The sequence below is a fragment of the Garra rufa genome, chromosome 1 (assembly GCF_049309525.1).
Source record: "Garra rufa chromosome 1, GarRuf1.0, whole genome shotgun sequence".
NCBI lineage: Eukaryota > Metazoa > Chordata > Actinopteri > Cypriniformes > Cyprinidae > Garra > Garra rufa.
The window spans coordinates 66,076,129-66,101,065 of NC_133361.1; the positions used below are offsets into that span (position 1 = coordinate 66,076,129).

Here is a 24,937-nt window from a genome sequence, read left to right on the forward strand (position 1 = left end):
ACTTACGTCCCATCAGACAAAAAGATGGTTGATGTATTCACAAGCGCCCCTTTATACTGGTAGGTGCCCTGTGATGACGTCATAGGCTGGCGCCGGCCAATGTCAAAGCTCATTGTCGTTGTTCGATAACAGCTTCAGAACCGGTCATGCTGAAGGCAGTTCACATAGTGTCCACCACAACGCAGTGTCTCGTTCCCTGTCCTCAGGGAACCAGGGTTACATACGTAACCTAGACGTTTTACTGCAGTAGTTTACTGTATAAGAAAGTGTATTGAAGTTTAGAAGAAATACATTTCAAGTGCATAAACACACAGTGTATAATATAGACTAAATATATTTAAAATAACCAATTATTTAGCTCTTCATTTCTCTTCCCTGATAAAGACCAAATCCTTGTGGACAGCACCCCGTCATACAGCGCCGTTGCGCTCAGAGAATCCTGACTTGAGAACCTTTCCCGATCCTGCCCCTTGTCTCTCTCTCCCACTTCACTTCCTGTCATTTCTGATCTGTCCTCACAATAAAAGCTAAAATATATCTTTTAAAAAAGAAACCTCAAGGTATCTGACTTCTTTTTTCATAGGTCATCACACTGCGGAACAAATATGAGAAGCTTGAGACTGTGTTTTCAGATAGGCTTTCACAATCTGATTCAGCTGTTGACGGATGGCCCAAAAGTAAATTGGAAGCTCTTCTCCATGGCCCAGCAAAACAAAGAACAACAAACAGGCAAGAAAATGCTTTATGTTGGAAGCTGTGGTTTGCATATACTAAACAATTCCTTCAGAACAGGGTGTGGATCCACAGACTGGCACCTGGGAAATGCTCTTTCAAACCTTAAATGGCTATTCAAGGATGAACCAGCACTTAGAGAGGACTATACAGCAGTCACTGGTTCCACATCATTCCCTCTTGACTTCTGTAGTCATTAATGGCTGGAAAATGTAGAGGTGGCTGAGCATGCCCTACATTTGCCTTCTCTGAAAATGTACATCAAATCCGCCAAAGCAAAAACTGTTACAGAACCACCTTCTAAATCTTTCAAGACTGCTCAGATGATTGTTCAAGATGACCTTAGCAAAGCTCAACTTCTTTCGAATGGTGGCTCTGGAATTCACACTATTTTTGAAGTTATACTAGACAGAGAAACCCATTTTGTCATTTATAAGTGGGGATCTCACCAACATGCTTAGAAGTTTATCAAGTTTATCAAGCCTAGTGTCATGAAGAATACAACAACTCCATTAAAGCTTCTACAAGTTGACTATGCTGACCCAGTCAACCACATGCACTGTAAAATCTAATTAGTTGGGCTTACTTAAAAAAAAGCATGCAAACCGATTGCCTTAAAAAAACTAGGTAAAGTGAAATAGAAATAATATGTTGTACTGACAAATGCTTAGTTTGTATAGTTTACTTACATGAGAATTCTAACAACTAAAAAACTGTAGAGGCTACTTGATCCTTTACTTAAGGTTTACTCTTGACTCAGTATAGCTACTCACTGACTCCCAGAGGGCATTGCAGCATGCATAAATTATGCAATTGGTTTGTTTTACTGCTGCTGTTTTTATTTGCTCATTTTATTTTTTGTGTCAGTAGTAGCACAACAAAAATAGCAAATAAAATTATAAAATGGTTCTTGTCACAATTAATAAAAATAACTAAAATTGAATTGTTACCATTGTTGTGATTAGCGTGCTGAATGTTGAAGTCTGTCTGTGACTTGAGCACATCACCACAAATAGTAAATGATTGTCTCAACCCAGTTAGGTATATCAAGGTGTTTATGAAGAACAATGAAGTTTGAAGAGATCATTAATAAATATTAAAAATATATTAGCTAATGATTTATTTAAATAGGTTGCCTTCTAAAAGCAACCTGCATATTACTTTTTGTCCCTTGAAATCAATAATTATGATTTCATGTTGCATTGCTGCATCAATAGGAACAAAATTACAATAAAATAAACAAAGTTCCAACTGCCCAACCAAAGGGACCATTAATCACTATAATGGTAGGTACAAATTAACATCAAGTTATGAAGTCAGGTTAATGTGATGTTCTTTCAAATATTTCAGTTGTTTTGAAACAACATTCAAGATGACTTTGGGAAATAAGTGAATGTAACTTGTGAAAAATAACTGCAGATTAACTATTGACCCACCTCAAAAACTTTTATTTTCCTCTTTTTTTTTAATTTTGCAAATTAGCAACATATTAGTGCACTGCTGAATCTCAGTGGTTTATTAATGTCATTGGTTCCTTTGTGGCTACTTGAATATTTTAATTAAGCGTCACTCAAAAGCAGTAAGTAAATTGTTTTACTTGCATTGAAAGTAGCTGTAACTTACAACCTAGTAAGTAAAGCAACTAAGTAAAGATAACTAATTATATCTAAGTAAGGTAAAACATTGGATTTTACAGTGTAGGTCTGGTTTGTCATCTGCATTCTTTAAGATCTGTCTTCGATACATCCGGGCAGCTGATTCAAGATCCGGCTCAATCTTCCACTCTATGAAAACACAGATTACTGATAACAATTCTTGATATAAAAAAATATATGATTAACTGATATAATTAACATCCCTGATTGATGTTCTGTTGTTTTGTAGTATGAGCAAAATTATTTGTATGCTAAAAAAGGTAATACAGAGAAAGGTGTGCTCAGTGGTATGGTCAATTCGATAGAGACACCTTCAGTGGCAGGCTCTGCAGATGGGCTGGCACTGGCTGAGAAAACAGTACTGAGTGATGTTGAGGCCCTTTCCTCCCTTTCAGCATTATCCTCTGACATGGTTGCTGCCATTTCTTCCTGTCTTGTATTGCCAGTGTTATCTGATATCACTTCGCCTGACTCATGAAACCTGATATAACCATAACGACAGTACAGCAGCTAGATTAGTGAAAGATATAACAGGTAGACAAAATTTCACAAAAAAGGGTACTACAAGTGATATGCCACAACAACAGTTTTATTTTAAATGAATTACTGCAACAATACAATATATGTGAAATTGGAAGTGTATGTGCATATTGTGTGTGTTTGTGCATGAACGTGCATTTGTGTGTGCATGTCTGTACGTGCACATTCAGATGATGACAAGAACAAACAAATGTCAAACAAAACAAATTGACTCAGATAATCAGAGTCACAATGCTGACAAATGAAATTGGTCAGGCCTGGAGTGCATGCCTGGTGGGCCCAAAAGTTACATAAAACACACTTGACCCACACTTGCTTGGGTCTTGAATTTCTAAATGTTTCCATGCAGACAACACAGAAATCTTCTTCTGAAGAGTTATCAGCCTTCACCCTTTTTCTGGCAGGTTTCTTTATCTTCTTGCTTTTCTCACTCCCCAAGATTTTTTTTCTGACGTTTTTCCCTTTTCGATGCTCCTCCTCTTCCAATGCCAGCTTCACTGGTGTATCGGTGAGCATTTCTGAGAGCCTCTTCTTCCTTCCCCTACCTGTCTCCTTCCTTGGGCCTGCTTTTGGAAATGGCCTAATGAGTGATGGACTGAACAACTGACCTAAGATGGACCCCGAAGTGCTTGGCATCTCATCGGAGTGCAGGTTGACACCATGAATGACCTGCTTCATACCCCGGCGTGCTACGACTCGGGATGGTGCCTGGACAGTTGTCACACCGGTTTCATCGACATTCCATATATCACTGCCATCGAACCCGTTTTTATTCAATCACCTTCCCCAGTCGACTGAAGAAGAGTTCCACATTAGCACGAAGCAGCACGAGTGAAACTGGTGGCTCCTGAAAGGCTAGTTGCCTGGGGACTCCTCACTGAAAGTCTGGGGTTCCGCTTCATAAACAAGGTAAACCAATCAGGCCCTGACATTTTTTTCTCATCCCAGGTTTTTGGATGGGGTGTGTTATACCACCGAGAGTTGATAGGCAAACTTTCTGATCTAAAAGAAATCATAACACAATGTCTGAGTAGGGAGACACATTTTTTAGAAATTGGTATTTATTTAACTTTTATCTGATTTAAAATATTTTATTCAACATTCACAAACATTAAATTGAGTTTGCATGAAAGGTCCTATAGAAATTAAGAGATCTTGAATCTTGCTTTTTCTACCCTGTTCTCAAGACGCTTATCCATCATGCAAAAAAAAGAAAGGGTCACGTTTAACTCACTACCTAAGTCCAGACACCCAGAACGAGTTAATTGAGATCTGTGGCAAGAGAGTGCTCAACACTATCCTAATAGAAAGAGAAGATGCAATATATTACTCTGTCATATGTGACTCAACACCAGACATTTCTCATACAGAACAGAATGTGCTGTTGATACGATATGTACATCAAGACAAAGAAGACAGCGGTGTTTGGAAGATAGTTGAGAGGTTTATTGAATTCAAAGATTTTCACAAAAAGACAGGCCAGGAAATTTCTGAAATGATTCTATAAGTGTTGCAGTCCAATGGCATACCTTTACAAGACTGTAGAGGACAAGGCTATGATAATGGAGCCAACATGTCTGGAAAGGTGAAAGGAGTACAAGCTCAGATTTTAAAAGTCAACCCGCTTGCTACATTCTCTCCCTGTATTCCCACACCCTCAATCAGGTTGGTGTCCATGCAGCTGAGTCATGTCCAGAGGTTGCAACATTTTTTGGCTCTGTAGACCATCTCTATAATCTTTTCAGTGCTAGCCCAGAGCGATGAGCAATCCTGAAAGAAAAGACAGGGTTCTGTTTTCATCGTCTCTCTGACACTTGATGGAGTGCCCACATTGCTGCAGTGCACTTGCCCTACATCCTTGAGGCACTGGAATGTGTCTTAGCCACCTGCAGTTTAGCTAGTGAAGCCAAGTCTGAGGCAAATGATTTGATAAGTTATTTCAAGACCTTTGACACTATCGTCCTGCTCACTGTGTGGGTAAAGATTTTGCAGTGCATTGAAAATCGAAATGTAATTCTTCAGGCAGGAGATATTTCTCTGGATGTTCAGGCTGCAAACATCAAGGCACTACAAGAGGAAATGCAGGCTCTTCGTGACAGATGGGACTCACTGCTTACAGAAGCCTCCCTAGTAGCACAAACAATGAATGTCCCTGACCATTTTCGGACTGAAGAGAGACGGAAGCGCAAAAGGAAACGCATGCCTGATGAGATGACATAAGAAGATGCAACTACTGAAGACAGTGCAGAAAATGCATTCAGGAACAAAATATTTTTTGTGGCAATGGATAGCATCATCAGTGCATTGAGTGCCAGATTTCAGATCACAACAAAGATATGTAAAACAATTGCACCTATTCTGAAGCTGACAGATATGACTGCAGAGCAGATAAAAGAAGCTTGCCAGACACTGGCAAAAATGTATGACACGGATCTCTCAGAAAACTTTGAAAAACTCTTGAAAAATGCAGTTTCAAAAACTCTTTCCTCTCTTGAGCTCCTCAATGCCATCTGGAAGATGCAGCTGCAGAGCATTTTTGGAGAGCTTTGCATTGTTTTAAGGATTTTCTGCACACTTCCTTTCACAGTTGCAGGAGGTGAACGGGCTTTCAGCAAGTTTAAACTGGTAAAAAACTTCCTGAGATCAACAGTGGGCCAGGATAGACTAAACAGCCTGGCCATTCTGTCAATTGAAAGCCAATTGGCCAAACAGTTGGACTTTACAGATCTCATCACTGATTTCGCAAACAAAAAGACTCGTCAGTGGGAATTTACTGGGGTGTAGATTACATCTCATTTGACTTTTATCTATTTTTTGATAGTTGACGTTTTGTATTATGGCAGGCTTAGCTTATTTGATTTGTTTCTGAGGGTACAGCTTTCTAAATGGCCGATATGTCAAAATTAGCAGAGTGGGGGAAAATATTTATTTGATCCCCTGCTGATTTCGCATGTTTGCCCACTGACAAAGAAATTATTTGTCTATAATTTTAATAGTAGGTTTATTTGAACAGTGAGAGACAGAATAAAAACAACAACAAAAATCAGAAAAACACATTTCAAGAAATTTTAAAGAGCTGCAAAACTTTACTGACAAAATGTACATTGGCTATCGCATGTGAGATATCGTGCAGCCCCAACTTAAATTTTCTTCTTTTTCAAATCACTCCTTTGTTACTTTGGCCATGTGTTTTGGGTCATTTTTCTGCTGGAATACCCATCCACAATCCATTTTCAGTTGTTCTCACCCAAGATTTAAAGGTACATGTCCCAATCCATCATCCCTCTGATGCGGTGTAGTTGTCCAGTCCCCTTAGCTGAAAAACAGCCCCAAAGCATGTTTCCACCTCCATGTTTAACTCCTAGAGTGTTTGGGTTATCACGCATACTTTTGGATTGAATATCCAGGATGGTTTCTGTCAGTATGTTTTTTTTTTTATGACTGGATCCATCTTTTCGCTGAGTTCTTTGCCAGTGATCCAATAAGACAGTTACTAGATTGTTCTAGTTTTTCAGTTTGGTTGTATGCAAATTCCAGTCTTGACCAAAGTTCTTTAATTTCATGTAGTGTAATCAGTAACTCTAGTTTGTTATTTATGAATGCAAGTCTCTTTTTAGTCTGACTTATAGTTAGTCTGACTTACTGTCACTGGATTTGTCTTAAAATAAGTCAGACTAACTGAAATAAGCCTGACTTATTTGGTAAACGTGTTTTACCCCCTGGTATTTTGTCACAAATGGCAGTCACAAGTGAAATTTCTGAAATTACTTTCTAGGGACAACTTAACACTTTTAAACTACTGTATATATATATATATATATATATATTTTTTTTTTTTAAATGTTTGTTTATTTCTTACATTTATTTAATTAAAACATTTGCATAGTGTGGGACGTTTTAAAGGGATAGTTCACCCAAAAATAAAAAAATGTGATGTTTATCCGCTTAACCCCAGGGCATCCAAGATGTAAGGTTTCCTCAGTAGAACACAAAGCAAGATTTTTTACTCAAACCGCTGCAGTCTGTTAGTGATTTAATGGCAGTGGATGGGCACCAAACCTTTGAAAGTAAATAAAAATATGTCAAGTCAAGTCACCTTTATTTATATAGCGCTTGTAACAATACAGATTGTGTCAAAGCAACTGCACAGTATTTAAACAGAACAATAGTGTGTAAGTAACACATTATTGTAAGCAATCAATTTTCAATTAAAGGCAGTTCATCAATGAATTCAGTGATATCATCGTCAGTTCAGTTCAAATAGTATATGATATCGCTGGAAAGTGTCCCCAACTAAGCAAGCCAGAGGCGACAACGGCAAGGAACCAAAACTCCACAGGTGACAGAAATGGAGAAAAAAACCTTGGAAGAAACCAGGCTCAGTCGGGGGACCTGTTCTCCTCTGGCCAGACGAAACCAGCAGTTTGTACCAATGTCTGATTGTAGAGAACTCATCAGGTTCCTGTGGTGTAGTACCGATGGCTATGTAGGTTGGCGAGGTCTTTATTGATGATCGGTCTCTGGAGCTCATCTGGTTGACATCCACGGCTATTGAAGTCATCTCTAGATGGTGATCCATGATCTAAGCTGGGTGCGGACTGGATCCGGGGGACTGCAGTGACCATCTGATCTGGATACAGGCTGGGTCTGGAGGCTACGGTGACCTCGGAATAAGAATGAAACAGACTAATATTAGCGTAGATGCCATTCTTTTACGATGCAACGAGTGCATCAGATGTTATGGGAGGTGTTTTGGGTTCCGGTTGACCTAATTAATGCAGCCCAACAATCCTTTAACGGATTTGAATTATAGCACTTGATTTTGATATTCTAGGTATTATCAAATTGCCAGAATTTTGAGAACGCAGCGGACGTGAGGGACTATAATGCGATAGTAGCTCGCTCAAATACTGAGGAGCTAAACCATTGAGGGCTTTATAAGTAATTAGCAAGATTTTAAAATCTATACAATGTTTTATAGGGAGCCAGTGCAGTGTTGACAGAACCGGGCTAATATGGTCATACTTTCTAGTTCTAGTCAGAACTCTTGCTGCTGCATTTTGGACCAGCTGGAGTTTGTTTATTAAGCGTGCAGAACGACCACCCAATAAAGCATTACAATAATCTACCCTTGAGCTCATGAACGCATATGCACAGACAAATCCAAATTACACCCTGATGGGGCGTTCACACCAGACGTGACTTGCGCGAATAAATCGTGCTAATCGTGCGTAGTTGGACGCTTGAACATTTTGAGTTTACTCGCTTCATTCGCGCGTGACATTCACTTCACAAGAGACGCGAATTCTCGTCATGGGAGGGGCTTCTGCCACTCGTCAGCAGGAAAGTAGTTGTAAAATAAGTGAATGAGCTCAGTTTTAGCTTGCTTGTAGTCTCAATATGTATATATATGTAGGTCAAATTGAGTAAAGAGCGTTTTTTTTAACTTACCAGATTGTCCGACCTCCTCACTCACTTTATTCCAAGCAAGATCCTTTTTATTCCTGTTTCTGTAAAAGTACAAAGATGTATGGAACAGCTCCGAGTAACCACAGACAGCAACGGTGATTTTGTCCTCCATTGTTGTCTCGGATTTCTGCCTCCGTCTCTACTAGAGCAAGCTCCTGATTGGTTAACGCGGCGCAAATTTTCAACTTGCGAATCACGCGTTATGCGCTTCAAACGCCCGAAACGCTCCATTCGCGCGTATCGCGTCATTGGCGCCGCAGGAAGGTCTATCGCGTCTTTGCATTGACTTAACATGTAAATCACTCGCGCTTAACGCGCCATTCGCGTCTGGTGTGAACGCACCATGAGGCTCGTGACGATACATCGATGTCCTAAGACACAAAACGATCGGTTTATGTGTGAAACTGCGAGAGAGATAGTGGGTATAGTGGCTATTTAAAATGGTAAATACTTGCGCTAATCCTTATTGTTCAAACCAATTTGAAGCTAAAAGATTATGTTTGCTTGCGCGAACTCATCCGGGTCTGTTGACGTTTCACTGATTTCCCCGTCCAGCGTTTGTGTTTCCAGCGTGTACACAAGTAACGCTCAAGAAGCAGAGCTTAGTTGGACATTTACGTATATCAAAGGTAAAAAAATGATATAAATACTGTTCAGTTTCTCACAAAAAAAACCAATAGTTTCGTGTCTTAAGACATCAATGTATCATTACAAGCTGCAGGCTGTAATTTGGATTTGTCTGTGCATGTTTTTCTTTACTTTCAAAGGTTTGGTGCCAATCCACTGGCATTAAATCACTAACAGACTGCAGTGGTTTGAGTTAAAAATATTTGTGTTCTGCTGAAGAAACACACCTAGTTCCGACCAGTTTCTTCTGAAAAACTTGGTTGCTGCCTGTTGGGAGGGCCTCCACAGGCCCAGGCCCAGAGGGCCTCAACACAGGGAGCTGTGTGGACTCTCCTTAGCCTGAAAAGAGTCAGAGTACTCCCACTGGAGTTCATTCCACTCAACCATGGAACTTATCAAAATGTCCACGATCGGACACCGTTCTCTCTTCACTTCTGGCCGTCTGTGGACCCCCATCTCTGAAGTGCGGCCTGCGGTTTCTCAAAACTGCTCACTCGGGAGAGAAGACTCTCTCAATCACAACAGAGTCAAGAACAACCTCAGAGCTTCAAGAACTTGCTACTCCGGCCATCAAATGGAACCATCCAGGACTTCTTCAGAGGCTCCACGAGACTTTCGTTCGGATGCAAGTATCGTTTCTTCCACTAAACAGAGGTTTTGTGTAAGCTATCGTATACGGCTCTTTGAATTAGAAACTGATGGTTCTTTAGATGGTCAGCTCAGTCTCACGCCCCTTTTCCTATACTGCTCTAACCATCCTCTTACCCTACCCTGTATGAGTGAGTATATGTTTGTTTGTTTAGATTAGTTATATGTTAGTCGTTAGTTAATAAAACTCTTGTGCACAAATTACATGAGTCTCTGATTCTGCCTTGCAAATTAATGTCCCTTTACGATTGAAGGGAATCAGAGAGGGTTTTTATATTGGGATTTCCTGAGCTGAAGAAAGGCTAATGTTGAAGATTTGTATTGGTCAAAATGTGAACTAATTAAGCTACTATTATAATAATGTGTCTGACTGGGTGTGTAAGGGCCTGCAGAAGAATGGAATGTACAGACATTGCAGAAGTCACATATGGTGGACCTCATATGATGAAGCTATATGACTTGTTTTAACATTAGACAAAATATATGTTGAGGCGCACTAGCTAGGCCGTGTCCCACTAGAGAGGCCAGGGTAAGGAAGAACTTGTTATGTTAGGGACCTCTAGCTAGTCCATGGTGGGGAAGAACATCTGTTTATAATAATAATGCTAAATCCAAGCCCCCAATAATTCAGTTTGACATGTGTGCGTGAGAAGGCAGGTATAAGAAACCTGCCTCAACCAAGCGAAGTTAGTTCTCTATGGATGGCTTGACTAGGTTGTTTCGGCAGCAGAGCCTGGTTCTCTGTGGAGTGCTCGGCTTGATTGTTTCGGCAATAAAGTCTATTCTTTTTGGTATCAAAACCCGAGGCTTAAGAATGTTTCTTCAGTCGAAGAAAAGGGAAACCACAACTACTTCTTCTTTTGGCTGCTCCCGTTAGGGGTCGCCACAGCGGATCATCCTTCTCCATCCTACCTTGTCTTCTACATCTGCCTCTTTCACCCCGACTAAAAAAGGGAAACCACAACATTGGGAGGATTTGAAATGGTTGAATGGGCGATTGGAGGCTAAAAATACACATGAAGTGGCCTTTGATTGGTCTGTTTTGCTTTGCTTTATGACAGGGGTCTCAAACTCGCGGCCCGCAGGAGGATAGTTTGTGGCCCCCGCCTTAATATGAAAGTTTAATGTTACTGCGGCCCGCAAGTTTGATATGTATGGCACTTTAAAGTGTGTGCGGAGCTGAGCGAACCTACCAATCACGGTGGGGTATATGGCTCTTGGGGGCGGGCCAGGCTTGATGCAAGCAGAGAAACATTTCTCAATGAGTGAAAGTTACAGCAGCGTTGCCATGGAGTGTTTTCTTCCATGCCTGACTGGCTGCCTCGTTTCTATTGGGCACACGCAGACATTTGTCCCAGCGCGCTGCGTTCACAACACATCAAAAAAAAGTTTTTTTTTTAAGTTGCTGCCCAGCGGGACATTATACGACGTAGGCCTGTACACATTACGTATATAAATATATATATATATATATATATATATATATATATATATAAATATTAGGGCTGCAACAACTATGACAATATACAGGTATACAGGTGCATCTCAATAAATAAGAATGTCATGAAAAAGTTCATTTATTTCAGTAATTCAACTCAGAATGTGAAACTTGTGTATTAAATAAATTTAATGCACACAGACTGAAGTAGTTTAAGTCTTTGGTTCTTTTAATTGTGATGATTTGGCTCACATTTAACAAAAAACCACCAATTCACAACAAACCTCAACAAATTCGAATATGGTGACATGTCAATCAGCTAATAAACTCAAAACACCCACAAAGGTTTCCTGAGCCTTCAAAATGGTCTCCTGATCTGACAGTTGTCCAGAAGACAATCATTGACACCTTTTACAAGGAGGGCAAGCCACAAACATTCATTGCCAAAGAAGCTGGCTGTTCACAGAGTGCTGTATCCAAGCATGTTCACAGAAAGTTGAGTGGAAGGAAAAAGTGTAGAAGAAAAAGATGACCAACCAACCGAGAGAACACCAGCCTTGAGAGGCTTGTCAAGCAAAATCGATTCAAGAATCCACTGTTTTTTGAATCACACGTCAAACTCTGCCTTCTTCATTTTCAGCACTTCCACAGACTTTTCAACTGGGAATGGGGCCACTGGTTTCTCAGCTGAAAAACTTTGGGTAACTGGGAGATGAGTGAAGTCTTGCTTTCGCACCTGTCCCACAAGCAGTGCTAGTTTCACCTTAAATGCTACTGAGTCATTTTGTCATCGCTCTGAATTTTCTAGCTGCCTCATGCATCACCTGTTCGATTGCGATGACACAGTTTGTTAAATGTACCAATCTGTAGGTGAATTTGACAAGTAATTAGGCCAGTGGTTCTCAACCTTTTTTGGTCCAGCGCCCCCCTACCCATTATTCAGGTCCCTCACCGCCCCCCATCAAATAAATCATAGTCTAATTGTCCTCACTAAATATTAAAGTTGATTATTATTAGTATTTTGTGTTTATAATAAGGACTGTTATTATATTTATAGTAATTCAAATGTATGGGGTCATTACAATTTTTACTTAATTCAAGGATGCATTGAATTGATCAAAAAAAGACAGTGATGTACTTTTTTTTTTTACAGTAAATTATATATGTATATAAAAAACTGTAATAACATTCATTTACAGAGTTTTTAAGCAAATTGTTGATTTTCATTGCTACAGTTTCAGTGTTGTTGTGATGCTGATATACTTTATTGCCCCCAATTTAAAAAGACTAAATAAAAATTCCTGTTTAGAACATCCAAAAGGACATTTTTACATAAGTGATTTTAGTTTGTTCTTCCATTTCTGGAACTCTTGAACACCCTTTTTACTGTTTTGATATGTTAGGATATTTTCAATTAGCTTTCAGTAAAAAAAAAAAAAAAAAAAAAAAAAATCCCTTGGAAAATACCCTCCTTTTTGAGAATTTATTGAATTCCCTTTTTTCTGAGATAGTAGACATGGTTAATTTTGTGGGTAATACCACATTTACACATGCAAATGGAAGAAATGTAAACTCTACTTTACTATATTTCACAATTTTTAGAATATTTCAAAGTTTGCTTACAAATACCTTAAATAAAACTAAAGTACAACACTAAAAGTTGGGATGTTTTGTAAAATGATAAAATCTATGATTTGTTAATTCTATTTAACTTTTATTTAATTGACAACATTACAAAGAAAAGATTTCCAAAGTTTTCACTGACCAACTAACATACATTTTATTAAATATAAACATTTTTTTTTAAGTAACAAAAGTGCAACACAATTGGGACAGAAGAAAAATAAAAGTGAAAAGGTTATAGAATAAGCTAAACTGTTTTGAAACAGTTGACAGGAGCCAGGTAAATTGGTAAAAGGTGAGGGGATCATCTTTGGGTATAAAAGGAGCTTCTCAGTCTTTGCAAGCAAAGCTAGATCGTGGCTCAAAATTTGTTTATATTAACAAAAATATGTTGGCCAGTGTAAACATTGGAATTTGTTTCTTAGTACTTCAGTCAATTAAATAAATGTTAAAGAGAACAAATTACCTATTCTTGATTTTATGGCATTCAGCATGATTTCTGAAAGATCATGTGACACTGAAAGCTAGAGTAATGAAGTTTAGCATAAGAGGAAAACACATTTTAAAATATATTCAATTAAAAAGCTTTTTTTAATGGTATTTTTTTAAACAAACAAATGCAACCTTTTTTATTCATCCATTAAAAAATCGTATTTGCCTTTTTTAATAGTAATGTATATTTTATTTATAATACATAGGCTTATTTTAAAAGCGTGTAACCTATCTAAACCCATAGCACAGCCCACATTAACCCATACATAATTTTATTTCAAATATGAGTCACACTGAGTCCGAATATTTCGTCCGAATTTTTCGCACGTTCAAAAATAAATACCTCACGTAATGTTAATCACACTTGCACACTGCCTCCTTAATTTTCGTCCATCATAAAAAAAAAATCGGATCGGGTTTGATTTTTTGCGTTTTTCGCATCTGTAGCAAGCATTTTGAGAGGTGTTTTGACAGTTCAGAGCCACCGTACAAGCGAACACCAAAATCCAGAATTGCGTCCCACAGCACAAAGCACTGTAAAGGTCATTGTACGCTGAGTTCCCAAATAAATTAGTGGTCTTCTTTAATATGTGGCTCCAGTAATGCTAGCAAAGCATTAAAGATTACAGACATCCTGAAATAAACTTTGAATCACCCGGGATAATCCCGCAGTTTATTAATAAGGAGGTGCGCCTTAAAAGCATTTCCTCATTCCTCTATATCTGTTTCTCTTTTTAAGAAGAGGGTGGACAACAACATCGTTCTATTTCGTGTTGTTTTGCGTTTTTTTCACAACGGATGAATTAATACCCATCTGACTTTCTGTGTGTGACGAATTTTTAGGATTATGAATACGAAAAAACGCACACGAAAATGTTGGACTCGGTGTGCATGCCTTTAACACTGCTACACTGGCCGCGAACGGCGCAACAAGTTGCGTTAAAGCACATAGATCCCGTTATAATCTGTCAATCAGTAACTGAGCGCGAGCGCTACAGTAAACGCATTCTGCGCGCTTATGCTGCAGACAAGTTGTCAAATAGATACAGAAAGTGCGCTTTGATGCATCCAGTGTAGAAATGGCATAAGGAAGTGGCAGACCGTTTTCTTCTGCAAGTTTCAGCTCAAACATATTCGGTTTAAACTCGTCTTAATCAAACGCCCCCCAAAACCACCTCAGCGCCCCCCCTTTCAAAATTATTGCTTTCAGCGACCCCCGATGCTCTCCCAACGCCCCCTGGGGGGCGGTACCGCCCCCGTTGAGAAACACTGAATTAGGCTATATGATAACGACTGAGGGAAATTTTTGTTTGAAAGCCAACCTTTATAATCAAATACCGATATGATAAAAGTAAAACATGTATTTACAACTTCTAATTTTCATTTTTCATTTTCAAAATATGTCTCTGGCATTGTTCAGAGGGCCGGTCCAAATGTGGGGGTGGGCCGCATTCGGCCCGCGGGCCTTAGCTTGGGCACCCCTGCTATAAACCATTACTGTTCATTTGATTGGAGAGAATACAGCTCCGCACTTCTTTTGTCAATGACTGTGTCACACCCTCCACCAAACACAACACACTACACCACACCCAGCATTTAGGACGCTAAAGGGGCCTCCTGCACCCACCAACCAGCCAAAGAATTTGGCGGCCCTAGAATTTATTTCTGGTCCCTAGCGCTTCCTCATAAGTGGGACGAAAACTTTTACTAGAGTGAGTGTTTAAGAGAGAAATCTGAGGCTTAAATCTGCACAAGAGTCATTCAGAAAGCTTCAATTGAAGATCAAAGATTTCAAACATTCTTTTTTATGCTAATGACTCTGTCATTTTGACATCATACTGTGTATTTCAATCTGGCAGTGTGTTCTTCATGAGCAGTAGTAAATTGTCTCGGACACCACAAATTGAACTCATTACTAGGCCCATTGCATTGCTGTAGTGCACTGAATGCTGGATGTGGTGTAGTGTGTTGTGGTTGACGGGGGGTGTGACAGTGATTAATAAAATTGCTTCAATACTTGAACACACTGATGTCACGATACTGTGCTGGGAGGAACGACGGAGACGTAGATCAAAGGAACAGAGTTTATTATAGTCCAAAGACACAGGCCAGGGTAATCCACACAAGGAAATAGGAAAGACAGACATATTGGACGATAGAGACCCAACAGAGACAGAATGCACAGACTTTGATTTTAATATAAGGGGTAACTGGGGAACACGGGTGCACAGAATGACTAACTGGACTAAAGGAAAGGAACGCAACCAAAAAAGGGCACACAGAAACAAAAACAGGTCCATATTCCTGGCATATCGTCTGGAAGGCGCATCCTTGCACTGATGGAACAACAGAAGGAGAAGAATGGACATCCGGGAGGAGGATGACCAACAGAGTCCAAGGTGGAGATGACGGAGGGAGGAGCCTTCCTCTGTATGTCCTTGTGTCTCCTTACCTTTCTCAGGGAACAAGGGTTGTAGTTGTAACCCGAAACGGTGATGTTAAAAATGCTAACAATGTCCTTTATTGTGCTTCAACCAAAAAACTGCACCTTCTGTGAGATCTTTCAATTCATGATACAAATGTGAAGTTCTTACATTGTAGACAGAGCAAACATATCCATATTATTCCTTGCTCTTTTATGCATTACCATGTCAACTAGCTATATTGTGTTGGACTGAGCTTAAAGTGTACTATGGACAAAACATAATGCTTTAAAATTTGAATTAGAATGTTCCATTCTATACATTTTGTTTGAAACTCTTTCTACAAGGGGATCTGTTGGGCTTCTCCCCATTATGAATTTTCATGTGCCTGTCAAGGCTTCCTTTTTGACTGAAACTCTTTCCACACTGTTTGCATGTGTGAGGCTTCTCTCCAGTATGAACTCTCATGTGAAGGTTAAGGGTTCCTTTTTTATTGAAACTCTTTCCACACTGTTTGCATGAGTGAGGCTTCTCTCCAGTATGAACTCTCATGTGAAGGTTAAGGCTTCCTTTTTCATTGAAACTCTTTCCACACCACTGGCAGGTAAAAGGGCTCTCCATAGTGTGAATTTTCTGGTGGACTTTAAGATGTCCACTTTGAGCGAAACTCTTTCCACATTGAGAGCATGTGTAAGGCTTCACTCCAGTGTGGACTCTCATGTGAATGTTAAGGCTTCCTTTTAGAGTGAAACTCTTTCCACACTGTTGGCAGGTAAAAGGGTTCTCCATGGTGTGAAATTTCTGGTGGACTTCAAGGTTTCCTCTTTGATTGAAACTCTTTCCACACTGTTTGCAGGTGTAAGGCTTCTCTCCAGTGTGAATCATCATGTGTCTGTTAAGGCATCCTTTTAGAGTGAAACTCTTTCCACACTGTAGGCAGGTAAAAGGCTTTTCTCCAGTGTGAATCATCATGTGTCTGTTAAGGTGTCCTTTTAGAATGAAACTCTTTCCACACTGTTGGCAGGTGTACGGCTTCTCTCCAGTGTGAATACTCATATGTGTTTTAAGGCTTCCTTTTTGAGTGAAATTGTTTCCACACTGAACGCAAGAAAAATAACTCCTAGTTCCTGTAGTTTGAGCTCTTTTTTGTTTATAAGTCCTTTCAGACTGTAAGGAACAAAAAACCTGATCTTTCTCTTCAGATTCATTCAGATCTTCTCTCTCTTCTTTCAGCGCTGTTAGGTCTAAGGTGGAAAAAAAAAGGAATAAAAGTTAACCCCAGTTTTGTGGCACAAAACAATTAACATCAAAACATGTAGATATGTAATGCATGTGTGTTAGATCCTAGACCAGGGTGTCCAAACCTGATCATGCTCAGCTGGTACCCTACAGAGTTTAGGCTGGCTGTTATACAACTAATAAAAAAAAAACCTAGAAAATATAATGACAGAGTTAAGGATCTATATATATATATATATATATATATATATATATACAGACTGATCTCAATGTTTATGTACCATTTTTGTCTCCTAGGGAATAAAATGCAACAAATTTAGAGAGAGACAAGGAAAAAAAGATGAAAAATTCATCACACAATTCTTTCTGAGGTTTTATTAAGGGGGCAATTGTAAGCCAATCAAAAAATGGGCTGTTACACTGACCTGTTAGGTCAAAGTTTATTTATCTAATTTAAATCACTTTTAAAAACAAGTGTTTACTAAAGTGCTGTACAAGCATACTAAATTTAAAACAAAAAACACATACAGTGGTGTGGAAAAGTGTTGGCCCCCTTCCTGATTTTTTTATTTTATTGCATGTGTCACACTTTAATGTTTCAGATCATCAAACAAATTTAAATATTAATCAAAGATAACAAGTAAACACAACATACAGTTTTTGGATGAAGTTTTTTTATTATGAAGGGAAATCCAAACCCACATGGCCCTGTGTGAAAAAGTGTTTGCCCCCTAAACTTAATAACTGTTTGGGCCACCCTTAGCAGCAACAACTGCAATCAATCAGTCCCTCGTCAGAGTATTTTCCCAAAAGTCTTGGGGATCATCAAGATTCTGGCAAAACTGAGACAAGCCTTTATGTTCTTTTTGCTCAGCAGTGGTTTTTGTCTTGGAGCTCTGCCATGCAGGCCATTTTTGCCCAGTCTCTTTCATGCAGTTGTGCAGGCTCTTTAGATGTTGTTGTGGGGTCTTTTGTGATCTCTTGGATGAGTCGTCGCTACACGGCCGCCACTCCTGGGACAGTTCACCACTGTTCCATGTTTTCGCCATTTGAAGATAATGGCTCGCTGGAGTCCCAAAGCTTTAGAAATGGCTTCATAATCTTTTCCAGACTGATAGGTCTAAATTACTTTTCATTTGTTCCTGAATTTCTTTGGATCTCAAAATGTGTAGCTTCTGAGGACCTTTTGGTCTACTTCATTCAGGCAGGTCCTATTTATGATTTCTTGATTGTGAACAGGTGTGGCGGTAATCAGGCCTGGGTGTGGCTAGAGAAACTGAACTCAGGTGTGATAAAACACAGTTACACTGTTAGACATTTCTGTAATTTCTACAGTTTTTTACTGTATATCACCCAGTATAAAACAGCAAATTCCCTTTAAATAACTGTAATTCCCTTTGCATCATGGGAATTTTCTGTGACGTCAAACACCACATACAGAGACTAACTGTATTTTTAAAAATTGAGGTATACTACTGTATTTGTGGTAACGACCTCTTTGGCGCCACTCCATTGAGATAATTCTTTTCCTCATTTCTTACATTTTGATTGACAGGATTTTTCGCCACAGGAGTTTATCCTTCGTTTTAGAAACAGTGGGAGTGAAACAGCGTATTTAGAGTACTACTGAACTTCAAAAATATACTGGGGCATCAGTTTACTGTCCTGCATCAATTGTGGATAGTTTCACAGATTATAATGGTTTCTATACTGTCTTTTGTCGCGTCGCGCCGCTCGCGTCTGAGGACACGGAACCAGCGAGGCAGCGCCGGGGTTTTCCCCCGGGGATCGAACCCGCGAGCGGGAGAGTTCCGGAGAGCATCTGCGCTGTGTATTGACGCACCTTACAAGTAAGCAAGGTAAAATATATATATATATTTGTTATTTGTATGTCTGTTTGTGTGTGGTTTGTCAGATTTTTGCCCAACAGTTTAACCTAGTAACATTTACTCATCAACATTATGGTACATAAACTTTACCACGGTAAACTGCGCTGTACTTTCAATGAACAAACGACGCTGTCAGCTTATTAAATTACCAAATTAAATTATTTTAACGCGCAAAGCATAATCTTATTTAAGTTAAGTTAGCTAATGTGAAATTTTGTTCAGGTGTTATTTAATGTTCAGCAGTAGCCTATAGTTGAGAATACAAAATCGTATGTTAACTATAACGTTAGGTTAAACAAAAGTTTTATGACTAGCTGCCTTTTTTTTAATTGAATTTAATATTTACTGCATTTTGTGTGTGTTTAAAGGCAACTCAAATGAAGCATCACAGAGGACAAGAGCAGGTTACCCACGCTGGGACTAATAATTCATGGTAAGATAATAACTTCACTATGATTTTGAGAGGTTTGTGTATTCCATATGGGGGTTTGTCTTTTACAAATGTGTAATTTCTTTTTTTCTTTTTTTTCAGGGAACAAATTTCTCTGTGTAACAAAGTGGACGGTGAGTAAAGGTGACCTATGTTTTGGAGCAGCACCTGGAATGCCATTTGATGGGAGAAAGAGTGAAGATGCAGTGTTCCAGCATTGGAATAATTTTTCTGTGTTTCAGTGTTATATATGCAATGTTTAAATAAAGAATGTGATATTTTGGAATAATTGTGTCTGTTTGAATTGAATATCAGTAGTAACTATAAAATTAATTCTACATAAAAATTATATAATTTAATTAAATCTATATACAAAACAATGAATTACAATAACATATGGCAGTACATTACTACAGTACCTTACTGTAAACTGAAATACAGTTGGGTACTGTAAATCCTAATTACAGTAACTTACTGGCAACAGTGTTGCCAGTAAGTTACTGTAAAAACCCTTTGAAATGTCTAACAGTGTATGTTTTAACACCTTTTCACACAGGGACATGTGGGATTGGATTTTGTTTTCCCTTTATTAAAAGAAACCTTCATTTAAAAACTGCATCTTGTGCTATCTTTGATTAATATTTAAATTTGTTTGATGATCTGAAATATTAAAGTGTGAAAAACTTTAAAAAATGTAAAAAATCAGGAAGGGGGCCAACACTTTTTCACACCACTGTAAAACAGACAAGAGTCCAACACAATCATAAAAACTTAACTCTCATACTGTGTTAAAAGCCAACGAGTAAAGATGAGTTTTAAGACTAGGTCCCCCGGTTTTTAACCTTATGGCAGGAACAACCAAAAGTAAATGCTCAGTGGATCTAAATGCTCTTGTTGGAGTGTATAGCTGTATTAAGTTTGAATATGCTAGTCCATTTAGTGATTTAAACACTAAAACAAAAATCGATTAAAATCGATTCTAAAATGAACAGCAAGCCAATGGAGAGGTGCCAGAATTGGTGTGATATGTTCTCATTTTTGTGTTCCTGTCAACATACGAGCAGCAGCATTCTGTACCAACTGCAAATGTATGAGAGACGCCTGGTTAATACCTAAACATATGTATAACTCTTTCAAAGTTACTAAAAGATAGAAAAGACTTCACTTTGCATAATTGCCTCAACTGAAAACAACTAGCTTTAATTACTGAATTAACCTGTTTCCAGTTTTCACTCCATAATAACACCCACATTTTTTACATTGGGCTTCACATATAATCTTAAAACACCAAGATCCAACTGAGAAGAGTCATGAGCACCCCTGGATCCAAATACCACAACTTTTCTTTTCTTCATTAAACTTTAATACATTTTTAGAGCCAACCAGGTTTAATGTCTTCAAGGCAGTCCAACAATGGTGCTATCGACTTTTTATCTTTCTATTTCAAAGGCAGATAAAGCTGAGAATCATCTGCATAAAAATGAAACGAGATGCCAGACTTCCTACAGATGGACCCTAGGGGAAACAAATATATAGAGAACAAAATAGGCCCAAGAATGGAACCTTGAAAACGCTTTTTTTCTTTCTTTCTCTCTCTCTGTTTTGGCCTTCCGTCCACACTGAGATGGCATTTTTATCAAGGAAAACTAATGTCATTAAATTGTTTACACCAATTTTCCTGTTTTTATACTAAAAGTGGCATTTTGCTAGTGAAAAGTACTTGCTTTATTTTACTTAAAGTCTGGATAGAATTAAATGAATGCCAAAGCTCAGCATTATGTTTGTGTACCCCCTCCATCAGTTTGAGAACCACTGGTTAATTATACTGTTCTCATGGTGAAATACAGTACCTTCTATGTGCCCTGCTGCTCCACTCTGATGCTCCTGAACAGCGGTCATCTATTTATTCACTTAATAATATTAATATTATTAAAATTATTTTACTCTCTTTTTCAATTTTTTTTTGTTTGTTTTCTTGTCAGACTTGCTTTATATTTACAGCTCTGTTTCTCCTATTTTATGCTGTTTTTCTGTATGTCCGACATTGTCTAAAACAACTATATATATATATATATATATATATATATATATATATATATATATATATATATATATATATATAGGTATATATATATATAGGTATATAGATATATATAATTTTTTTTTTTTTCGGCAAATTAAATGATCTTACTAGAGGAAATTACATGAAAAAGTATTATCCGTTCCATTTGTATAGTCTCAGTGAGCTTTAATAAGGTTTGAGGTATGCGCAGAAAGGCAAATGTAACACTTTCTTATGTTCAAGTGTGGATGAGAAACTTTTGGAAAATGTTCGAAAACGCTTAGTGGCTAGTGTGGATGGAGAAATTTTTAAGACAAAAACACCTTTCCAGTGATATCCGGATTAATTTAGATGTAGCTTTACTGTCCACTGGCTGTTTTATTTGCTTATCAAATACTTTAAATGAACAAATGTAGTCAGCATGCAGTAGCCAAATGTGATTACTTACATTTCAAGGTTTGTGCAAATAATTTTCTAAGATACTTTTGCATAATTAGCCAAAGTGCTTTCAATGGTTTTAATATTAGAAGCAGATATTGGGTTTAATATTACTGCAAAAATATGTTTTTTTAAGGCTTATTTCAATATTAATGTTGCAACATAAATGCATGATGTCATAATAACAAATTCTCAGTGTGAAAGCAGGATATTGAAGGCAGCATTAGTATGTGATCTCAACACTTCTGTCCAATGTCTTAATATTTCTACACTCCTGTGGCATTGTTCATAAATATCATTCATTTCTGTAGTGAATTCATCTTTGAGAATAAAAACCAACCTGTTTGTTCCTCAGTATCTTCATGTTTGACTCTGAATGTTTCTTCAATCTTCATGACTTCACTCTCCTCTTTAATAAACGCCATCTTTATAATTGTGTCACATGGATCTCTGATGATTCTCCAGGAGTTTTTCTGTGTGCTTGTACACTGTCCTGTTTAAGATGAGAATAATTAAAGATAAAATAAACACTCTGAGTGCGTCTCAGTTAGTTCAGTAGTCAGAGTGAGAGCTAATAGATTTGGTAATAACTATACACAAATTGCACAGATCTTTCATATTTAGGTAGGCTAGTTTTAATTTACATTTGGTATTTAATTATTTGTACATCATATATAATATATAAAACTTGAATGAAATTATTCTCGGTTGTGATTGCACTCGTTTGTGTTTGTTGTTGTCGTTTGTAGTCCTCGTGCCGCTGAATCGAATCACTGAATCATTTCACAAATGATTTGATTCAAATGATTCGGATTCTCAGTTTCTCTCATCTCTTCTTATCATCACACGATTGATTCATGATATAGAGAGAGAAATGAGACGCACTTTCTCTGTTACTAAAGACTAACTTTAACTAACACTAAATAAAGCATTACACTGTTATATTTAAGAATGATGCATTTATTTTACGTAACTTGTAAAAAAAACGCTTTAATTTATTGATTTAAAAACTTTAAAACCACGAACCTTTCTTCAGGTGAATCACAACAGATGAGGAGCGCGGCGAATCTTAATGACGTCACAGCACCAGAGCAAAATAAAAGTCCTATTCGTGCACTGCTCTCTCACTGAAGTCTGACTCGATGTCTTCTTAGGAATTAATAAGTGTACAGCTCAGACTGCCTCACCTGCATCGATTGCATCTAAAATATTATTTAGGACCCTCAGATGAACCCTCTGCTATGAAAACACTGTAATTTGCCCAACACAACTTTTTCTAGTACATTGAAGATTAAAAGAAACACAGAAATAAGCAAATAGTTATTTAAAATAGACACGTCTAAGTAATAATTACTGTAAAATATAATTATTCGTTAAATATAAAATATAGTTTTGGGTCTAAATTTGATCATAGCCTAAGAAAAAAGCATATAGATAAATAATTTTTTTAAGCTGAATATATTTTGCTAAATGTCTGTATGAATACAAATGTGAAATCATGGTAAGTGTCACCTTTTGTCTTTATTGATGCTTCTGCTTCATTTCTTTAATTGGTGTCTTTGTTCTTGCTGATTAATACCTGAGTTAAATGTGAAAGCAGTGTCTGAAGGTCAGACTTTCCCTGATCTCTGTGATAATGAGTGTTATTATGCTGATTGTTTTAGAGTTGCTGAAAATCTGGGCAAATTCCTGTAAATACTGTAAATCAATAACCTCAATGTACTGTTTTATTCCAACAGCAAACAAGGAAATCTTTTGAAAGAAAAAAAATATGTATTTTTGTGTGTCATACATATTCAACTGTATTGCAATACTTTAAAAAGTATGTGTAATAGGTAGACCATAAAACTAAACAAATATAGTGTAAATATCTCTGAATTGAAGAAACATAGGTTTGTAAAAATGGAGATATATGGTGAGTTTGAAACCCCATCCAACAAAGTTTCATGTGAACACCTGACAACTGGACAACATTTAGTGTTATGAATGTGTTTATTTATTCATTGAAAACTACTGCAGTAACACAACATTTAAGACATGTCAGAATTACCTGGAGTGCTTGTTATTTAACACATATTAGATATTGCTGACACTTTCTAGACAATTTAATACAATGATGAAAGACTATTTGTAGCCAAGTTTGATTATCTATTACTTCCCCATATTAAGATTCAGAAAATGCAGCACTAAACCAACAATAAAGTCATGACTGTAATGTATGGATGTCTGTTGTTGCTTTGGTAGTCGTCACATCCACTGCTGCTCTGAGATCTGGATCAGCTGCTGTCCGTGGTGCTGAACATCATACAAGTCAAATCAAGAATCAAGGACCATTTAGCTTCAGTTCTGTGAGTTTATTATGCTTTGTAAACCAGCGATTCTGTCATAATTTTAAGGAAATGTATGCTCTTCATTAGTTTCTATGTTCATATGTTTACTTTTTTGACAAATAGATCAACTCTATATGTTAGAAATAAGGTTTATAGTAGGTGTAACAAGGATTGACAACTATTATTAAAATAAAGTGACACCTACTGATGATGATTGATTGCTTATTCTACATAATAGGATATCTAGGTCACATCAGGTCATGGTACTATACAAACTGACAACTTTTATTATGACTTTGAGGCCTGTTGACAGCTTATGTTCAAGTTTTACAAGTATTAATGGCAGCATTGCCTCTTAGCGTTCTGAATGATTAGTTCTTTAGACATGGGGATGAAGTTGCTTTAAAAAAGTAAAAAATAAATGACTATAAAAAATAAAAAATAATGACTATGAATGAGTCAGAAAAAGAGAAAGGACATATTTAAATTTTTATTAATAAACTGTGTTTTCCAAGTCAGTGTCAGCCAGTGCTGACTCACCATCTCCACAGAACAGTGACGTGCCTTTAGAGAGAAATGTACCTTTGATACAGATAAACCAGATTGAAGTTGTGAACATTTAGATTTCCTACCTGATAATAAACTGTTATTATCCCCAGAGACCGATCTGTCCATCATGGACAATTTACCGACTAATAAAACTGCTTTGTGACTAACATTCAACATTTAATAAATCAACCAAAAAAAAAAAACATGTCAGAGGTATTCAGAGTTGCTGTCTAATTGAGTGCTGAAAGTCTGTACCACATATAATATGTGAGACTCTCTGACTAACCTGGCAAGGTCTAGTAAATGTGTTCAGTTGGGGTTGGAGCTAAACTTTGCAGGACACCGGCCCTCTA

At 37.7% G+C, this 24,937-nt stretch overlaps 1 protein-coding gene across 1 annotated transcript; it reads right to left on the minus strand.

Moving 5' to 3' along the window:
- Nucleotides 1-587: 587 nt before the first annotated feature.
- On the minus strand, nucleotides 588-22,183 carry LOC141318674 (uncharacterized). Its single transcript, XM_073833209.1, has 7 exons — nucleotides 22,046-22,183; nucleotides 15,992-16,891; nucleotides 10,584-10,615; nucleotides 3,240-3,635; nucleotides 2,699-2,897; nucleotides 2,427-2,516; nucleotides 588-592 (listed from the first exon to the last, which is right to left on the minus strand). The coding sequence occupies exons 1-7, from the start codon at nucleotides 22,128-22,130 to the stop codon at nucleotides 588-590; spliced, it is 1,707 nt and encodes a 568-aa protein (XP_073689310.1). The 5' UTR covers nucleotides 22,131-22,183.
- Nucleotides 22,184-24,937: the final 2,754 nt, after the last annotated feature.